The 13631-nt window shown below is 37.9% G+C and overlaps 1 protein-coding gene across 1 annotated transcript in view; it reads right to left on the bottom strand.

Moving 5' to 3' along the window:
- Nucleotides 1–13631, bottom strand: part of SLC38A6 (solute carrier family 38 member 6) — a 38160-nt gene that overhangs the window by 12569 nt on the left and 11960 nt on the right. Inside the window, exons 6-8 of the mRNA XM_064714573.1 lie at nt 8676–8754; nt 4194–4276; nt 3665–3723 (exon numbers count right to left, since the gene is read on the bottom strand). Coding sequence (XP_064570643.1) covers nt 3665–3723; nt 4194–4276; nt 8676–8754 — 221 coding nt within the window. The remainder of the gene's footprint in view (nt 1–3664; nt 3724–4193; nt 4277–8675; nt 8755–13631) is intronic.

The following is a 13631-nucleotide window of genomic DNA, read 5'->3' as shown; positions in this document are numbered from 1 at the left end:
AGGGCTGAAAATCAAAGGGAAATTAAAGTAAGAAATGTTACCTCCTCTTTCAGGAGCCCAGTTTAAAATGATAGTTGCATTGCTCTCCTCACCCTAATTAATTTCCCATTGTAGTTGCCTGGCTGTAGAGGTTATAATTCTTTTGAAGCCTAGAGCAACTCATTAAAAACTTAATTAAAGACTCAGATTCATGAGAAGAATAACATGCAAGGGAGCTCTTCTCCTGGCTCAGGGAACTGTGCCCTGCCTGCTGCCAAGTGGTGTTTCCCAGAGGATTGGATGCTCCCTCTTGTCACCAATGCCAGGAGAGGCAAACAAAGTCACCTCTGGCCAAAATGTGGGGAAAGCAAACTGTGGGTACACAAACTGTGCCAGGAACACTTTTTAAACTGCACAGAACAACTCAGCTGAGGTATGGAACTAGGTGAGAGCCTGCTCAACAGCAGCCTGCAAACAGCAAACACTAAAATATAACTTGGGCTGGGTTGTATTTAAAGGCACCCAAAGAGGAGAAGGCTTTGAAGGCTCCAAAGCAGTCAGCTTTGTAGGAACTCCCCACTCCAGTCTAAAGCTGGAACAGGCACTGGGAAGGGGCATGGAGCTGAAGGGCAAGGTTTGGGGAAAGGAAAATGTGCCTGGCAGTGGTGAGGGGAAGACTTCCTGCAAGCTAAAGAGCAAAGATATATAAACACTGCAGAGGGAGGACCAGACAAGCCAAACCTAAAAGGCTGGAGAACATTTTTCTAAAATAAATGTAATACAGATTAAGAACAGACTGTGGAAATAAAAGAAGACAAAATAAAATGTACTAGGTGCATTTAAAAAAAAATCTCTATTTATTTTTGCCCACTTGCTTAATTATTTAAATGTATTTAGGTTTCCAATTGTAGTCTAAAGAGTTTCCCCAACAGGAAAGGATTTTTAAGCTGGCAGCACAGCCCAGTTAGCTGAGCAGTCATGCAGGCACCACAACCCTCCTCCAGAACTTTAAGCCTATTTCATATAAACATTCTTTTGAGTACAAAAAATGTTTGGTTTTAAGTGAAAAAAACTTAACAATCAAGAGAGGTTCTAGTGGAAAAAGGGTATTTTAAGCCCACACTAGACACATTGCTAAAGAATAAAGTTAAAGGCTCTAATATCCTCAGTGATTTCTTGTACCCTGCAGAGGGAAAACAGGAATCCCTTTATTCCAGCAGCACTGACAGCACTGAGCAAAGCTGTCTGTGCATAACATCATCCATTGCATGTGGCAGGTTCCCTGTCTGCAACATGTTTTGTGCTGGGAACACAAACAAGAGATTCAGACAAACACCATCAGCAATCATTGACACCTTTGCTGAACAAACTACCAATAATGCTGTCTCCACACACACAAAAAAAATACAAGTGTGTCTTTATGCTTCACCAATATATACAGCAAGAAGAGAAGGAGTAACAAAAATTTTAACAATCACAATTTTTTTTCTTGAGGATTCAAGGCAGGGAGGTATTCAACAACTGAGCAACAAGAGTGCTCAGGAGCTCACAGAATCTGGCTCTGAATTAATAGTTACACATACTTGTTTTTCCCCTAGATCAGCTCATCTCAGTGTCTGCAATATTTCTGCAAGTAAAGCCTAGAACCATTTTTTTGGCTTTAAAGGAAGAGATATTGAGGCACAGAGAGGACATTTGAGCCCCAGAACAAAGAAGTCTCAGCCCTTTGCTCTCCCTGACCACACTGACCAGGATGTCTCTTTTCTGCAGGCTGCAGTAAAATTGTGCCTTGCTGGCAAAAAGCTGAACAGATGGTGTGCACTTGGAAAGGCACAGAATTACTGTATATGCAAAATATAATTCTATCACTTCCATATGACGAACACAGTTCTCTTCTGGAACAAATTAAAACATATCTGCCACACAGAAATTAACAGTGTGCAAACTAAAACACCATTTCAACAGCACACATCACCCACTTCAAAGCAATTAGATATGAAAACTAAACCACATTTAATGCCTTTGACTTTCAGGGCCTGAGCAAGTCACAGGGAATATTCTGTCAAGAGTATTGGTTTTCTGGAAATATCCGTAATGGCTTTAAAAATTTTGAGCTCAGCTAGATTTACTGTGGCTGCTGCTTTGCCATTTAACAAGAAAGAGTAAGCACACAAACTTTAACATTTCATTAAAAATCCAGCAGTCTGTACTCCTCCCTTAGCACTTTGTACCCACTTTTTTCACAGAGAATCACAAACTAAAATCTAGTTTAACTCATCCCAGCTTGGCATGGCTGCACTCAGTTCTTGCTTACACATTTGCTTTTTCAGGGACTGAAGTTGTTTTCAAATGCATCCACCCATTACAACAGCTCTCCTCAGAGATCCATCCACATTCCCTTTGAAATCCAGGAGCTGAACTGGTTTTAAAACCCTTGCAACTTGCTTCAGCCAAAGGCCTGTGTCAGCATTATACTCAGTGCTTTTTCTTACCTTTTTTTTTTCCCTTTTTTTTTTTTTCTTTTAAAGATAAATTTAAGGAGAGAGGTCAAAAGTTAAGGTAATTTATAAATATTACAAATGAATTTCCATTAACTCTGGAGAGGCTGTGGCTGCTTCTCAATATTCAGCTTAAGAAGAATACTTCCCAAGGTCCTACAAACACTGCAGCTCTCCAGGGATACCCTAGGGAGATGTTTTGACAGCTTTGAAGTTTGGTTTTATCACATGGTTCAGTTCCTAATGGATTGCCTTGGTCTCCTGGATGGCATGTTTGTTCAACTTGCCTTCAACTCTGTTTATCCCTTTGTAAAGCAGGTATTAAATGCAAGTCAATGCAAGCCAGAATGACAGGGCAGAGGGGGAACATTTTTGCCAGGCTCCCAAATAAGATTCAAAAAGATGAAATAGATGACAGAGTGAGAGCTGCTCAGTTGTACCACATATTACACATGTGCATTAACACACTTTTTCCCTTTAAAAAGGAAAAAAAGTGCAACTTAAAGGCACATTTTCCCTCTTAGATCTGCCTAGCAGGTCTCACTTTTGATATTTGGAAACATCTACCTCACAGGGGCCTTGAGAGGGTGAACATCAGGGTCAAAAACCCCCATATGGCTCAGAGAAAAGAACTTTTCCTTTCAGCTGGAGAGGAGAATAAGGTCATTGACGTATTAATGAATCTTGTAAACTGCCTTAATGAAGTTCTAGTTTTCTTTGCCTTTTTCTGAACTCTGTCACTCCATTATACATGTAAATTTAATTTATTTTGGAGTATATTAAATTTTCTGCTGTACTAGTTGCAGTAAGTAATAGTTAGAAGTTAAGAAAACAGAATTCCATTCCTCTGTTAGTAGGGAAACAAAAATGTATGTGCCAGCTCCCTTTGCTGCCCCATCAGCAAAAAAAATCAAAAAAAAAAAAAGGAATTGTTATATTTACCAGCCCAAAATTTAATTATTTTAACTCTTTTCACATGCTTGGAACTTCATACACATTTCCCAGCCTCAGCAAAACAAATGTAATCTGTCCCAGCAAGCACATACTGAACTTGAAGAAAATTCTAAATTTCACATAAAAAATTAAGGGGGAGGGGAAGACAATTAATTTCCAAACAGGCTTATGAAAACATTCAAACAATAAGGAAAAAAAAAAAAAAGAAGCTGTGCAGAGACTTTTTAACTTACCACAAGAGTAAAGTACACCGTAAAGAAAAATGATAAACTACTTGTGTAGCCAAGAAAACCTGTAAAATAACAGTAAAAATAAAAGAGAATTTATAAGGAAAGTGATCCTAATGTACAGCTAAAGCTTTACATTTTAGGCATGTTTTCTATTACAGTGCTTGGTATCTGGGGCTTAGGACTCAGAATAACAACATTCCAAGTGCCTGTCACAGATCATTTATGTAGTTTTGTAGGGCAGAATTAGAACTGGCTTACCACTAATGGCATGCTGTAAGTAAATGCAGCTCTTTAATGTTCTGCTGTAAAGATTTTATTTTAGTATTGCAGACAAAATACTACTGCAACCCAAGTAATAGGTTAACTAGGCAGGGCTGGAAGGCAGAACACACTACAAGGACTGAAGTAATCACCACCACCAGCAGCCCCCTGCCAGTTTAAATAAATAAATAAGCCATTAAGGTTTTAAAGTCTTCAACTGTAATTGCTACTAAAGTAGAATAATATTCTCTTCTCTCCTTTAATTACTCACCAATTTTAGGAAGAAGGGCAAGAGGAAAAACAATGCAGACTGAAGTGAGCAGCAGCAGCAGCCTCCCATCGAGGTACCAAGACCTGGTGGAAAATTGATTTAGGTTTGATACAAAGCTCAGGAGTCCTAAAAATATGTTTAACTTAGAACTGTGCTCTTAGACAAAGCAACCACTAGGACAAGAAAAAATAATTTCCTGTCTCATATGCTATTTACATGGATTTGTACTCCTAGTTTCTACACTGATATAAAACAGCTCCCAGATAATCTTCATTCTGCAAGCAATGCTCCACAGGCAAGTGTCTGCATGGATCAGGGCTCTGATGTGTGCCAATTCATAATTCTCATCAGCACAAAATGCAAATCCCTGCCTTGATTCACAGCAATGGTCAGAGGGAAGGGCATTTCATACTCTAGAGATTTCCAGCAGAAGTATTTACACAGCACAGTGTGTGTCTAAAACTGGGTTACAATGAGCTGCACATTTACACACCTGAAGAAACAGCATCAATTCCCACTCACTGCTGAGCTTCCCTTCCTTGCATGCATCCATGAAAGATGTAAAGGACAGAAGGGGTGAAAATTATGCTGATGAAATCTGGTAGAATGTTTATACATAAAACCACACATATTTTAAAAAGCATTGTAGAGGCACATTAAGTCCTCACACATTTAAAATCTATTTGAAGCACCAAAATCCCATCTCTGAAGTGAGGAAAGCACAGATGGATAAGTTGTTAAGGAACAGAAACATTCTGAGGGTGCCTGCCCTGACTTGGCAATAACCATATCCTGTACTGATAAACATCTTGCACATCAGCCTCCAACTTTACCACCTATAAACACCCTGACTTTTGACCTTCCAGTTTATTTAGTCCAGGATATGGTTAGCACCTAATAAACAGCCAGCACCTCAAATTGTCATGAGGGAAGTCCCATAACACCTGTGTTAAAGAAGAATTATCATACAGGTATAGTAACTACTGCTGGACATCATGGACAGCCACTTGAGTCACTTGTTTGGAAAGAAGATGTAAAGTAAACAGAGAAATTTCAACTTTGAGGGCATGTTCACTGTATCAAACCCAAAGCAACCATTACCTGACAATGTCTGTATTAAAAAATGAGTCAAAACACATAATTCTTCAAAAAGTGCATTATTAGCTCTGTCTGCTACTGCTACAGTGAAGAAACAACTTTGCCAAAATCAGCTTCTTGCTGTAGCATTTATTCTTCATTTATTCTTATTCTTATTATTTATCATTCATATATTTGTAAACATTTTCTTTCTTTCTTTCTTTCCAGTCTGGTGATGTTCAGATTAGGAGGAACAGCATCATGGCAGAGAACACAAGGATCATGCACTGTGTGGAGATGTGGGACCTCAGTTTAAATCTCCTGATTACAAACCCACAGCTGCCACTGAGGTTCACAAGCTCAGCAGAACAGACAGAAAATTATTTTGGTTACTTTATGGTAAATGAAGAAGCATTTGTTTAGGGGGGGGACAGAGAGGAAAACAGCAGTGAGGAAATGAAGGAGAAAAAGTAATTTTGTACACTGCTTCATTCTGGAATACCAATTCTTATTCTTAAAAAGGCCTCAAAAAAGTCCATAATAGACTGGTTATTGGAATATGTGTCTATTTTCTCCTCAAAGTATTGATTTAAAAATACACTTATTTTCCAAAGGCAGAATAAATGTTTTGATAGTGCCTTTAAAATCAATCTAATCTGTAAATTTAATCCTACATGATAAAAGCATTCAAAATATGAAATACAGAATATAAATCCTTGACTGTGCTGAAAAAGCTTTGGCATGCAGATGTTTCTCCTCCCTCCCCCTTATTTTAACTAAAAGCAGACATTTATAAATCGCTTTAATTTCATTCCTGAATTCAACAGAACAAGATATTCATATGTTCTAAATTAGGATCTTACTCTCAGTTCATATCAATTATACAACACACAAGCAAGACAACTTAATTGCATCAATCACATCCTCTGACAGGGTCATTAAATGTTAACAGAGGGCTCACAAATTACAACTTTTTAACACAATCCTCATTTGAAACTATGTTCATGTCATCAAAACTATGTGGAATTCTTGTTATGCAGACAGAAACATCTCCACTCAGTATTAGTAAGTGTTCATACTGTATGGTTTTGTTTTTTAAAAAGACATGAGGATGTGTTAGATTGGCTCTGAGCCTCTCAAACACAGGCACACCTGCTAACCTCTACCTATAAAAATAATTTAATGCACAGAACATTCTGTAAATGGCTTTCCCAAATGCACAGCTCAGGAGGGTTTATGCATATAAAATACTTTCACAGATAGTTTAGCTGACATTTCTGATACATCCCAACTCCAGTTGAGATAAATTCTGCACCAAATGAAAGCGTATCAAATGCTATAATGACTTAACAAACACAGAACAGTTGTGCAATCCCATCTGGAAACAAGTGCTCCAGGTAAAGAAACTGAATCAAACTATTCAATATTTATGCCCTTTGAATAAACAAGTTGCTTCTTAGGCTTTGTATTTGATTACCTATTTTTGTTGAACAATTTCCTACCATTTAAAAGGTCAGCTAGTAAAAATGTACACTTAACATCTGCAAAAAAATACACAGAAACAAAAGATTATGATCTAGCATGGCCATTAAAATGGCAAAAGAAATAAATTATAGATGTGGGCACACATATGTGCATGTTCCTGGAATACTGCTTGAGAAATGCACTGAAAGTTTGCTTGGACAAATACTAGAGGAGGGAAATTGTGCTAAATAAACATTGATTGGTGCAAGAACTCCAATTTACAGAGGCAGAAAGTGGATGAGACCAGGCTGCCAATCACCTAAGCATGGAGCTGTGGTTGGGATTCCTATGGACAATTTCAGCTCTTTCTGAGTGCACAGCTGAGCTTCACTCCCATCTCCAACTGCAGCTGCAGCTAAGGAAGAAGCAGGGCTGCTGGCAGATCACTGAGGATTGCAACAGGTAATTGGAATTTGTAATGAACAGTTCAACACTGTAACCTGGGTGCTCACATCCTGGAGATCTGAGGAAGAACCTGGACAAAGCTGTTGGGAGCATTATCCCACAGGCACCTTAATGAAGCTTTCCCAGGGCCTTTTTCAGACAGAACAACCCTTGGAGCAGCACAGGGTAGAACCTCCATGTCCTACCTACCAGGAGTTTTCTTGAGCTGTTTTATCTTTGCTGGAAGAAAATTCACTTTGCAATAACAGAGCTGACACAAAATTAAAAACAGTTCTAAGAGATGTTAGATGCTAAATTTGGGGTTAGATTGGAATACAGGCAGCAGATACAGCAGCAGCTCAACACCACTGTGTATGAAGAGTCTGAAATATGAGTTTGGAGGAGAAGGTTAAAGCTGATAACTACCACAGCTGGAAGAGATACATTAGCAAACTAAAAGTAACACATATGCAGATATAAAATGTAATATACACATGTATACACATATAAAATGTAATAGTTTAGAGAAAAAGAGAAAACTAACAAAAAACCTTACTAAAACTCTGAGGGCCCAGAGGGCAGAAAGCAAGATTATAGCCACAGTTAATTTTTCAAACTCATTATAAAATCCAGAAGTGGCAAGTGATAAAATAGAAAATCAACTAAAGTACCTTTTAACAAACTGATTTCCCACTTAAAATTCACCCACAACATTCAGGAATAATACAAGCATCACACAGCCTTGAGACAGTTTCAGCACACTTCAATCCAGAGCAAGTTTTGAGCTCAAAACATCTGAAAATAGCAGTTTGGAAAAACAGCTGTAAGGCACTCCAAGATACACTGTAAGGAATGACAGGAGCATGGAACAACTCAAACAAGATATTTCAGTGCTGAAGCTGCAGTGTTTGCCTTCGATTTCTTGTGACAGTTCCAATGGAAATGTGAGGGACACACTCCTTACAAACAGCTTCACAGCTCAACTGCAAAAAATAACTTCTTTACTGGGAGCCAAGTTTAGGAATTATAAACCAAGTCTGGAAACCTGGCATTTTTCCCAAGCCAAGTCCAATTACTAGAGCGAGACAACAAAATATTTCCATATAAATGCCTGCCATTTTTTGTACTGTGATTTTGAATTATGTGAAGTGATAACATGACAGCAGTGGAAATGTTTCTTCTCCTCTCCCTCCCACCACCTTCCTGCTTCCCCTTTTACAATATTACAGGAAGGAGATTCCTGTAGATGGAGTTTTGCCACTGACTTTAAGGTCGTAGGATAGGAAATCACCATGAGGAAAGAATCACGCTCTGTGTGTGTGTGCTGCAAACGACCTGCACTTGCCAAATACATTTCATATTCCACCAACTCATGTAAATGACTATTTAAATTCAAGTGTGAGAGCAGAGAAGTGTCAGCAACCATCACTTTCAGCAGTGCTGGACCCCTTTTTTTCTTCAAGACAAACAGAGAATGCACGAAGCATTTTTGCTTACCCGCTCTCAGCTCCACTCAAAAGCCCAGCAACAGCCCCAGGAAGTTCAGACTTGACAATTAACAGATAAGATGACATGGCTGCAAACAGAAGCAGGACAGATTTAGCAGGGGAACAGCAGCATCTCAGCCAGCAGGGCTGCACCAGCAGGGCTGTGCCTGGAACGTCTCAGCTCCGCGTGAGACACCGCGGCACCAGAACCAGAATTTATTTTCTCATATACTTCCTTTAAAAATAGCTGCAAGTACTGCACTGATGTCAGCCAATGCCTCCAGAGAGACTCTTACAGTGTGAGTCTTGAAACAAGGAAAACATAATCCAAAGGACTAAAAGGCAAAATAATGTAATATATAGTCTTGCCTTTCTACCTGGGAATACAGACCTACAGGCTAGAGACAGACTGTAAGGCTGCAGCACCCCTCCCTCCTCTTCATGAGACATTATTCATGATGAGAGTAAATAATATTTGTTTCTCTCAATACAACAGAATTTTTTAAAGCCTCAGTTTTCATAGTTGTTCAATTGCTGTAGTACTAAATAAATACAAGACAGAAATTCAAACACAACTATAGGAATTTAAAGGGATTTTTTATGTACTGCAAGGTTTGGTCCTTAGAGCTAAAAGGATTATCAGTGACAGATCCCTGCTTCTCATGACAAATCCATCACCCAACAAAATCCCAACAATAATATCAAGTGCAGAACTGTACAGGAACTGTGAAGCAGAAGAGAAATTATTAGCTACTCTCACAGGATTATTCACTTGAAATTAAGTGTTTCTAATTCTATTCAGCAGAAAGCAATCCAAAAGCTCCTTCACAGTGCCACTTCTCTCCTTCACTAAATACTGTGATCAAAGGAATAAATCAGAGGGTTTTTAAATCCCAATTTATACTAGTCTGATTCCTTCACATACTCTTCATGTTGCTTTTTTAGGTAACCAGCAGAGAATTACTCAAAAAATCAAGCTTTACAAACAGCTTCAAGGAGCATCAAAGCCTAAGTGAAACTAATTTCAATCCTGCAGCAGCAAGTCATTTTAATAATAGTAAATAGTAATTTCAGTAAACAGTATATAGTAATTTTAGTGTTACATTCAATCCCTGACAAAAACTCATCTGTTGTACTCAAATTTTACTGTTCTGTATTTAATAATTCTTTAGAATTTTACCACGGTGTATTTGTTCATGCTTTAAAATCAAAACATTACATTTTGAAAAGGCAAACCTTCTTAAGCTGATATTTAAATAAGTTTGTGTGGGATTTTTTACTTAAGGAATTTTTTTAATCTTAAAAGAAAAGATGTCAGGACTCAGATACTGCTGTATTACAGCAGTTACTGTTAAATTTTGAAGAAAGGGTAAGGTGGTCCCAATAAAGAAATAGAATTCTATTAACACAAAGTGACACCTACCTACCACAAGGTTAAATTAAAACCATTTGGTAAGTCACTAAATAATAATATTAACTTCTTCATAATTAAAAGCTCTGGTTTTTCCCAATGTTTATGTATATTTAGTGACATGTAGCTGTTGATTGTGTGTACTGAGGTATTTATCTGCTGTCCTGATTTACTCTCCTATAACAGAGTGTATTTTCAACCAGAGACAATTATAGCATGCAGATTTCTAAGGCAGTAGAATTTGTAAGTAAATTAACCCAATTTTTCATGCTAAGTTGCAGGCAGCTGCATATTTCATTCTAATTTTTAAAAAAAATTAAGTGGGGAAGGAGGGAAAGGAAAATTCCTCTAAATTGCAATTCAACCTTATTTACCCATTAGCTTTCTCTCCTGTGTGATACAACACTTTACACACAAGCAAGTCAGAATTTTCATATATTTGTCCTTCTGAAAGATTTCAAAACTAGTTCTTTTGCAGTCTCCACTGCAGAAACCTTCAAATTAATTTCCAGATCAGATTTCCTCCAATATGCAATCTGTCACTCTGCCCTTGCATTCCTATTAGCCTCTGGCTAATCACTGGATCACTTATCCTTTGTTGCTCACTCTTTGTTTTTGAGAGGAGTCCTATTTCACTGGATTCCACTCCTAAGGAGGGAGCCAGTCCTGCACCAAGAAAATGATGCATGCTGAACATTTGTGTGCATCTTTCTTCCTTTCTCTGGGCATATGGGAAACAATCTCACATAGTAGGATTTTTTATATTCTCTTATTTGTACTAATTGGATATTTTAAAATATATTAAATATCTATTGAATATTAAAATATATATTAAATAATTATATTTATATCCTGATGTTGGAACCCTAGGTAAAAAATTATTTAAGCATCGGGATGTTGGTTTTTGTTTAAACATCTCGTGCATGAATCTGAGCAGGATGCCCACACTTAATACAGTTTAAAAAAGCCAAATTCTGCTTTTAGTTCATTTGCAAACACAGTGTTAATTCTCTTCAGAAAAAAAAACTCTTTATAGCTTTCCTTGGCATGAAGATACAAACCACTGTGTAACTCTGCAACACACTACAGAGTGAGCAAAGAACAGGGTTGGTTTGTTTGTTTTTTTAAAGATGAAACTAAAACAAGAAAAGCTTAACAATGTGACAGTCTTTTTCTACTTGAGGAACTGAGAGCACAGAATGAGACAGACAAAAAGTCAGGTTATCCTTTGCCCCAAATAAGAATCTGAACCTCATTTCCCTGACTCAGGCTGTGTTGTACAAACACAAATGAGAGCTCAGCTCCCCTTGGCAGCCTTGATGTGCCACAAAGGAAGAGATCACACAGCCACGGGCTGAGCTGTGCCACAAGAGAACACAACAAAAAGCACAAGATCCCTGTGCTCTGATTTACCCTGAGATGCTGCCATGACCCATCCAGCACTGAGGGACACAGGCTTCCTGCAGAACAAACCCTCTGCAATGGCCTGCTCTGAGGCTGCAGCAACAGGGGGAAGCCACATGGCTGAACCACAACTATGTGAGCAACTCCACATGGACACTTCCTAATTTTCAGGTCCTGAATTTGCATGCATTGTGTTAATTTGAGGTAATTTTCAGTATGCACCTAGAGCTACTTGATGGAGAACAGTTCTGAACTCCCCAACAGGCCTTGACACACCAGAACTCAGCAGAAATCATAATTATGTTATTAGTTTATTATTCTGCACACTTACGCTGTGTTGAAAGCAGTAAGAAATATTGCTCTTAAAATACCTATCACTCTGCCATGATCTCAAAACTTGCTATTAGCTGACAGAAAAACAAAAAGTTTATTAAAATATAAAACAGAGTAATTGCTTTACACTTGCATTACTGCAGCCTGCAGTGCCAGCATGAGCTGTGACTCTATAAATACACACAGCATGCATACATTATTCACAATGTCTGTGCTACCAATATTGCTTAACACTGACCATATGCACCCCTATCTGAAAAAAACAGCTGCTAGAGAAAAGTTTTTTTTAAATAGTCCTCAAAATACCTCTTCTGAGGTAGCCCAGAGTTAAAATATGTGGGTGGTTGTTTGGTTAAAAGAAAAAAAGTGTAACTTTTTCTGGTTATCCTACCCAAAAAGAGACCAAGTGCTAAAGTCCACAGCAAGGATGTCAGAGAATGTACAATAAACATAGAATTTATGGTGATAAATCCTTTTAAATAATTTCCTTGAAGGGAGTGACTCTTCTGGTTAGATTCTCCTCATCTGCCACTGTAGGTGATGGTATCAGAGCCCTGTAAATGTCTTGCATTTTCAAGCACTGTGCAAAGATGGAAACAAGCTCCTCTCCAAACTTCCCCCAGGAGGAGAGAGGGAGTTACTGGTTTTAATATGTCCTTAGTAAAAGCTTTAAAGAACAATGTTGGGATCATTTCTTTGGTTTTAAATACAGATGTAGAATGGAGTGTGTGACAGAAGATGTAATCCTTGTTCATACAGAGAAATTCCAAAAACTCAAACAGGCTGTCAACTTCTCTGCTTGTCCTTCTAGTATGGAGACTCATCCTGATGAATTTCTGTTCCCCTGCTTCCTTTGCCTTCTATCTTTAGCTTTTACCTGAATTAGTCTGGAACTTACCTGTGGCAAGCTTAAAAAACAAACAAAAAATCCTTTTTATTGTACATGGAACACACAGGCAGCAGATTTATTTTGGTAAAACTTCCTTAGTTATAAGCGTACATTTAGGCTAAAAGAACAGAAAAGTTTCCTACATAGCTCATCACATATTCCATTCCATTCAGCTGCAGGCTGATATTTCTGTATTTTTTTTTCTATTATTTAAAGCAAGCTTAGTATTTTTCACAGTATCAAACCTTCCATTCACTGCAATAGGAAAACACAGGAGCATGGGTCATCAATTGTTAAATTAGTACAGGAGCTGACAAACCTGCCCTTAATTAAGGCAGCTCTGCACTGGAAATCCTCACTTTGAATCAGTCAGGATAATTAGGCTTTCAGGTCAAAAGTAAAGCGTGCTGTGAAAACAAACATTTGAGTTTGTTTGAAAACAGAATTAGATTTCCCATACTTAAAGGAAGCTCAGTAATTTCTTAAGGCATTAAGGATGCAGGTCTCAGCATGAAAAAACTGTATTTTATGTTATTCCTCCATGATTTGCACCGTTCATTCATTTTCAAAGTTTCTGGAGTATTGTTCTCACTGATTACACAAAGGTTATTCCCATCTGCCCCCTCAGTCTGAAAAAATATTTGCTTTATTTAAGTTGGAAAAAAATTTTGCAAACATGTTTAGAAGTAACTGCAGAATGGATCAACTAGGGACAAGGGAAGAAAAAAAAAAGAATTTGCAATTAAGAAACGCCCACTTAGCTTGATAAAAATAGGGGTTTTTTAGTCTCTGCACAGCACCTCTAAGCAGGCACTCACAGAAAGCACGATTATATATATTTATATATATTTATAAATATTTCCATGGGGGGGAGCTAAATGAAATATTTCACTGTTTAGCTCCGAAAAACAAAGGGAGGGGATGTGGAA

The sequence above is a fragment of the Zonotrichia leucophrys genome, chromosome 5 (assembly GCF_028769735.1).
Source record: "Zonotrichia leucophrys gambelii isolate GWCS_2022_RI chromosome 5, RI_Zleu_2.0, whole genome shotgun sequence".
Taxonomy (NCBI): Eukaryota; Metazoa; Chordata; class Aves; order Passeriformes; family Passerellidae; genus Zonotrichia; species Zonotrichia leucophrys.
The sequence above is the reverse complement of the archived record's forward strand: the minus strand, read 5'-3'. Positions and strand labels throughout refer to the sequence as shown.